Consider the following 7567-nt stretch of genomic DNA (forward strand, 5'->3'; position numbering starts at 1 on the left):
CAAACATTAGGGTTGATGAAACCATCTCCTAGATATTAGGAAATATTCTCATGGTCTGGGCCCTTAGGGTCAAACATTAGGGTTGATGAAACCATCTCTTGGATGTTAGGAAATATTCTCATGGCCTGAGCCCTTCAGGTCAAACATTAGGGTTGATGAATCCATCTCTTGGATGTTAGGAAATGTTTTCATGGTCTGGGCCCTTAAGGTCAAACATTAGGGTTGATGAAACCATCTCTTGGATGTTAGGAAATATTCTCATGGTCTGGGCCCTTCAGGTCAAACATTAGGGTTGATGAAACCATCTCCTAGATGTTAGGAAATATTCTCATTATCTGGGCCCTTCAGGTCAAACATTAGGGTTGATGAAACCATCTCCTAGATGTTGGGAAATATTCTCATGGTCTGGGCCCTTAAGGTCAAACATTAGGGTTGATGAAACCATCTCTTGGATGTTAGGAAATATTCTCATGGTCTGGGCCCTTCAGGTCAAACATTAGGGTTGATGAAACCATCTCCTAGATGTTAGGAAATATTCTCATTGTCTGGGCCCTTCAGGTCAAACATTAGGGTTGATGAAACCATCTCCTAGATCTTGGAAAATATTCTCATGGTCTGGGCCCTTAAGGTCAAACATTAGGGTTGATGAAACCATCTCTTGGATGTTAGGAAATATTCTCATGGTCTGAGCCCTTCAGGTCACACATTAGGTTTGATGAAACCATCTCCTAGATGTTGGGAAATATTCTCATGGTCTGAGTCCTTCAGGTCAAACATTAGGGTTGATGAAACTATCTCCTAGATGTTAGGAAATATTCTCATGGTCTGGGCCCTTCAGGTCAAACATTAAGGTTGATGAAACCATCTCCTAGATGATGGGAAATATTCTCATGCTCTGGGCCCTTAAGGTCAAACAATAGGGTTGATGAAACCATCTCCTAGATGTTGGGAAATATTCTCATGGTCTGGGCCCTTCAGATCAAACATTAGGGTTGATGAAACCATCTCCTAGATGTTAGGAAATATTCTCATGGTCTGAGCCCTTCAGGTCAAACATTAGGGTTGATGAAACCATTTCTTAGATGTTAGGAAATATTCTCATGGTCTGAGCCCTTCAGGTCAAACATTAGGGTTGATGAAACCATCTCTTGGATGTTAGGAAATATTCTCATGGTCTGAGCCCTTCAGGTAAAACATTAGGGTTGATGAAACCATCTCCTAGATGTTAGGAAATATTCTCATTGTCTGGGCCCTTCAGGTCAAACATTAGGGTTGATGAAACCATCTCCTAGATGTTAGAAAATATCCTCATCGTCTGGGCCCTTCAGGTCAAACATTAGGGTTGATGAAACCATCTCCTAGATGTTAGGAAATATTCTCATGGTCTGAGCCCTTCAGGTCAAACATTAGGGTTGATGAAAGCATCTCCTTGATGTTGGGAAATATTCTCATGGTCTGGGCCCTTAAGGTTAAACATTAGGGTTGATGAAACCATCTCCTAGATGTTAAGAAATATTCTCATGGTCTGAGCCCTTCAGGTCAAACAATACGGTTGATGAAACCATCTCTTGGATGTTAGGAAATATTCTCATGGTCTGAGCCCTTCAGGTCAAACATTAGGGTTGATGAAACCATCTCTTGGATGTTAGGAAATATTCTCATGGTCTGGGCCCTTAAGGTCAAACATTAGGGTTGATGAAACCATCTCCTAGATGTTGGGAAATATTCTCATGGTCTGAGCCCTTAAGGTCAAACATTAGGGTTGATGAAACCATCTCCTAGATGTTGGGAAATATTTTCATGGTCTGGGCCCTTAAGGACAAACATTAGCGTTGATGAAACCATCTCCTAGATGTTAGGAAATATTCTCATGGTCTGAGCCCTTCAGGTCAAACATTAGGGTTGATGAAACCATCTCTTGGATGTTTGGAAATATTCTCATGGTCTGAGCCCTTCAGGTCAAACATTAGGGTTGATGAAACCATCTCCTAGATGTTGGGAAATATTCTCATGGTGTGGGCCCTTCAGGTCAAACATTAGGGTTGATGAAACCATCTCCTAGATGTTAGGAAATATTCTCATGGTCTGAGCCCTTCAGGTCAAACATTAGGGTTGATGAAACCATCTCTTGGATGTTAGGAAATCTTCTCATGGTTTGGGCCCTTAAGGTCAAACATTAGGGTTGATGAAACCATCTCCTAGATGTTGGGAAATATTTTCATGGTCTGGGCCCTTAAGGTCAAACATTAGGGTTGATGAAACCATCTCCTAGATGTTAGGAAATATTCTCATAGTCTGAGCCCTTCAGGTCAAACATTAGGGTTGATGAAACCATCTCCTAGATGTTAGGAAATATTCTCATGGTCTGGGCCCTTCAGGTCAAACATTGGGGTTGATGAAACCATCTCCTAGATGTTAGGAAATATTCTTGTGGTCTGAGCCCTTCAGGTCAAACATTAGGGTTGATGAAACCATCTCCTAGATGTTAGGAAATATTCTCATGGTCTGAGCCCTTCAGGTCAAACATTAGGGTTGATGAAACCATCTCTTGGATGTTAGGAAATATTCTCATGGTCTGAGCCCTTCAGGTCAAACATTAGGGTTGATGAAACCATCTCCTAGATGTTGGGAAATATTCTCATGGTGTGGGCCCTTCAGGTCAAACATTAGGGTTGATGAAATCATCTCCTAGATGTTAGGAAATATTCTCATGGTCTGAGCCCTTCAGGTCAAACATTAGGGTTAATGAAACCATCTCTTGGATGTTAGGAAATCTTCTCATGGTTTGGGCCCTTAAGGTCAAACATTAGAGTTGATGAAACCATCTCCTAGATGTTGGGAAATATTCTCATTGTCTGAGCCCTTCAGGTCAAACATTAGGGTTGATGAAACCATCTCCTAGATGTTAGGAAATATTCTCATGGTCTGAGCCCTTCAGGTCAAACATTAGGGTTGATGAAACCATCTCTTGGATGTTAGGAAATATTCTCATGGTCTGAGCCCTTCAGGTCAAACATTAGGGTTGATGAAACCATCTCCTAGATGTTGGGAAATATTCTCATGGTGTGGGCCCTTCAGGTCAAACATTAGGGTTGATTAAATCATCTCCTAGATGTTAGGAAATATTCTCATGGTCTGAGCCCTTCAGGTCAAACATTAGGGTTAATGAAACCATCTCTTGGATGTTAGGAAATCTTCTCATGGTTTGGGCCCTTAAGGTCAAACATTAGAGTTGATGAAACCATCTCCTAGATGTTGGGAAATATTCTCATTGTCTGGGCCCTTCAGGTCAAACATTAGGGTTGATGAAACCATCTCCTAGATGTTAGGAAATATTCTCATGGTCTGGGCCCTTCAGGTCAAACATTAGGGTTGATGAAACCATCTCCTAGATGTTAGGTAATATTCTCGTGGTCTGAGCCCTTCAGGTAAAACATTAGGGTTGATGAAACCATCTCCTAGATGTTAGGAAATATTCTCATGGCCTGGGCCCTTCAGGTCAAACATTAGGGTTGATGAAACCATCTCCTAGATGTTGGGAAATATTCTCATGGTCTGGGCCCTTAAGGTCAAACATTAGGGTTGATGAAACCATCTCCTAGATGTTAGGAAATATTGTCATGGTCTGAGACCTTCAGGTCAAACATTAGAGTTGATGAAACCATCTCCTAGATATTGGGAAATATTCTCATGGTCTGGGCCCTTCAGGTCAAACATTAGGAGTGAAAATAATATCTCCTAGATGTTAGGAAATATTCTCATGATTTATAGTTTATTTGCTGTTATTTATATTGCAGTTTGCAAAGGTCACGGAGGACGGGTATATTTCTGCTAGTTAAGTTGTCTACATGGTTTTCAGCAAACAACCGAGGAAGAAGAAAATTCAGGATCTTGTTATAGCAAATATCCAGCATAAAATGGCATTGATCCCAGTGATCACCATCGTACAGGCTACCAACGTGATTGCCAGAGGGAAATCACCAACATGTCCATGAACTTTGTCCCTTGCATCTTCTCCCTCTTGTCCTGCAGTCGCTTCAGGTGAACAATGTCTAAATCTCAGAACTTTTCTCATCATTCATCTTCCTGTGCAGAGAGAAGATTCTTCATTTATAGTGATTAGATTATGAGAGTTTATAGAAGGATTAAGCAGCTCAGCAGCCTCAACATATCACAAGTGTGGTGGGACGCCTGGCCGCTATGGGGTCTCGGTGTATTGCATTATCGCCATCATCCAGTACCTAGAGTTTACTCTGTGAGGTCATTGTCATTGTGGAAATCTATGGAAAGTATTCCTCCATCTCTGGAATCCGCAAGGGACCTCAAAGCTGAAGAACAATAGAACGTCTGAAGAAGTGCATGTCCACCGAACCACGTCTGCCCGTCTCCGATGGATGCTTCATAGTCTTACATAGTTTTAGGCCTGGCTATATCTACATTAATAAATATTATATATTGTACAAAATATGTCTGTCTGGTCCCAGGTGACGGAAAATCTGGGTATTGTGGAAGTACAGAAAGCTGTTAACCCTAGCGAGTCTATGACCTTGGTCCTCTCTATGGACATGCCACTCCTTGCTGCGATCATTGGGATCTCAGAGTCTTGCCATGTAATTAGGCCACCTGGTCCACTTATGGTCCAGACACCATACAGTTTCTGAAGAGACCCCAATGTGTGAGCAGCCCCCTCAGAACGTTTCTGCTCACACAAATCACAGTCCCATGTAATGCAAAAAATTCTAAAATTCAGTCACATGCCCTCAAATTAATGCAAAAACTTCTGTGTAGTGATGAGCGAGGAGTAAAATGCTGGAGTGCTCGGATCGAACAGGTGGGATGCTCGGACGGGCTCCACTCGAGTAACGAGTATAATGGAAGTCAATGACTCGAGTAACGAGTAGAATGGAAGTCAATGACTCGAGTAACGAGTAGAATGGAAGTCAATGACTCAAATAACGAGTATAATGGAAGTCAATGACTCGAGTAACGAGTATAATGAAAGTCAATGACTCGAGTAACGAGTAGAATGGAAGTCAATGACTCGAGTAACGAGTATAATGAAAGTCAATGACTCGAGTAACGAGTAGAATGGAAGTCAATGACTCAAGTAACGAGTAGAATGGAAGTCAATGACTCAAGTAACGAGTATAATGGAAGTCAGTGACTCAAGTATGGAGTATAATGGAAGTCAGTGACTCAATGAGGAACGGTTGCAGGATTTGGGAATGTTTAGCTTGCAAAAAAGAAGACTGAGAGGAGACTTAATAGCTGTCTACAAATATGTCAAGGGCTGTCACATTGTAGAAGGATCATCTTTATTCTCATTTGCACAGGGAAAGACTAGAAGCAACGGGATGAAACTAAATGGAAGGAGACACAGATTAGATATTAGAAAAAACTTTTTGACAGTTAGGGTGATTAATGAGTGGAACAGGCTGCCACGAGAGGTGGTGAGTTCCCCTTCAATGGACGTTTTCAAACAGAGGCTGGACAGACATCTGTCTGAGATGATTTAGTGAATCCTGCTTTGAGCAGGGGGTTGGACCAAATGACCCAGGAGGTCCCTTCCAACTCTATCATTCTATGATTCTATGATTCTAAGTAACGAGTAGAATGGAAGTCAAAGACTCGAGTAACGAGTAGAATGGAAGTCAATGACTCGAGTAACGAGTAGAATGGAAGTCAATGACTCGAGTAACGAGTAGAATGGAAGTCAATGACTGGGGGAGAGGGAGCATATATACATGGACTGGGGGGGAGCATATATACATGGACTGGGGGGGGAGCATATATACATGGACTGGGGGAGGGAGCATATATACATGGACTGGGGGAGGAAGCATATATACATGGACTGGGGGGAGGGAGAATATATACATGGACTGGGGGGAGCATATATACATGGACTGGGGGAGAGGAAGCATATATACATGGACTGGGGGAGAGGGAGCATATATACATGGACTCGGGGAGAGGGAGCATATATACATGGACTGGGGGAGAGGGAGCATATATATGTAGCACCCCGAGGACTCGGCTGCTACAGGGGTATTGCACCTCAAACCAGAGGTGTGGTATTCCACTCCCGGGTAAGGATGGAGTGTGGGACCGAGCTCAGCTAGTTGCATGCACTGCACTCATCCCATTTCCGGGGGACAGAACAACGGTACTCCCACCAGTTAGATGTGCAGGTACGACAGCGTCTGTCCCTGGCTGGAGTGGGAGGGGGGGAGGAACATCCCAGTAGTGTAGGAGCAGTCAGGGGAGGGACTCTGGGCATAGGAAGGAGCCCATTGGGTGCTAGTCACCTGGGCTCGGGTGTCAGAGGGAGTATAAAAGGTGGGCACCATCTTTAGACAGGGTCCTGTTCAGAGGAGGGTCTGCTCAGAGAGGAGCTCAGCCAGAGAGGGCTGAGGGGGAGCTGTGGCTCCGTCTGGGCCCAGCTCCAGAGCCAGGCCTGAAGCACAGAGAGGAGGAACAGAAACACCAAGAAAGGCCCAGAGACGCAAGAATAGAGGGAACCCTGAGATCCCACAAGAGAACAAGTTAACGGGTGAAGGGTTGGCAGAAGAGGGTACCGGATCCCAAACTGGTAGAGGCTAAACATCCTTAGCCAGGAACCGGAGGTCGTGGACAAGTTTTGGCGCGACCCCTCACTATATCCACCAGGAAGGCAAACCACGCATAGGGTCAGGGAAGCCGGGAAAGGTTTCGCCACCAAAAGACCCGAGGGAGCCGGACAAAGGTGGGTCCCTGGTGAGGACGGCCCGTAGGAAGGAATAGAGGGGAGCTTGGAACCACGCTCTGGAACTGCCTGGGGGTTGGCCGAGTCCCGCACCTGGTGGACGCAGCACGGCTCGGGTGGTCACTGCTGGCTGAAGTCACCGGAGCAACACCTGTGAGTAAAAGCCTTGAAACTGCACCACACGTCTCTGAGCTTCCTTGCTGCACCATCACTACCACTATCTTCCACATCTGCTGCCCTGGGGCCATACCCCTCCCGTTGGGGGTTATACCATCTACGCTGCACAACCATATCACCGGCCTCAGCGGTCTGCCCTGCAGCGGCGGCTTCATAGCCGCGTTCAACGGGTGGCGTAGTCGAACACTCTAACATCTACTGCTAAAGACTGCCGCTCAGTTTGACTCCCTGGGCACGGACCGGGTCACCGCCACGAGACTACTACCCCCATCTGATCCGGCTCCGGGTAAGCCCCCGTGCGCGCGATGCCGCACGACACAGCAGGCCCAGGGGCGCGTCAACTTTGGCGTAGTCGGCAGGATTACGTGCCCGCAACCACCGGGTACTGCGTGCCTGAAGAAAAATTCATATTTACCGTAAAAAGGAGTCTCCCGCCAATTCCAGAGGGTTCCCGCCATCGGACGCCATCTCGGGTCGTTTCCCGCCGTTTGCCCGCCATCTGCAGCCTTTTCCCGCCATCCACGGAGTTTCCCGCCATAAGGAGACGATTCCCGCCATCTGAGACGATTTCCCGCCCTGGCAGAGCGGACTCCATTATGGGCGTGCCAGAGGGTGGCAAGAGGCCACCTCCCATCGTGGGCCAGG

The 7567-nt window shown here is 45.8% G+C and overlaps 1 protein-coding gene across 3 annotated transcripts in view; it reads left to right on the forward strand.

Annotated features, from left to right (window-relative positions):
* Nucleotides 1-4465, forward strand: part of ASPDH (aspartate dehydrogenase domain containing) — a 198433-nt gene extending 193968 nt beyond the window's left edge. For all 3 annotated transcript variants that reach the window (XM_073637239.1, XM_073637240.1, XM_073637241.1), the window contains one exon: nt 3798-4465. In XM_073637239.1, the coding sequence (XP_073493340.1) occupies nt 3798-3835 (38 nt within the window). In that variant the 3' untranslated portion in view covers nt 3836-4465. The remainder of the gene's footprint in view (nt 1-3797) is intronic.
* Nucleotides 4466-7567: the final 3102 nt, after the last annotated feature.

The sequence above is a fragment of the Phyllobates terribilis genome, unplaced genomic scaffold, assembly GCF_046119375.1.
Source record: "Phyllobates terribilis strain yellow unplaced genomic scaffold, ASM4611937v1 Scaffold_6__1_contigs__length_29720123, whole genome shotgun sequence".
Taxonomy (NCBI): domain Eukaryota; kingdom Metazoa; phylum Chordata; class Amphibia; order Anura; family Dendrobatidae; genus Phyllobates; species Phyllobates terribilis.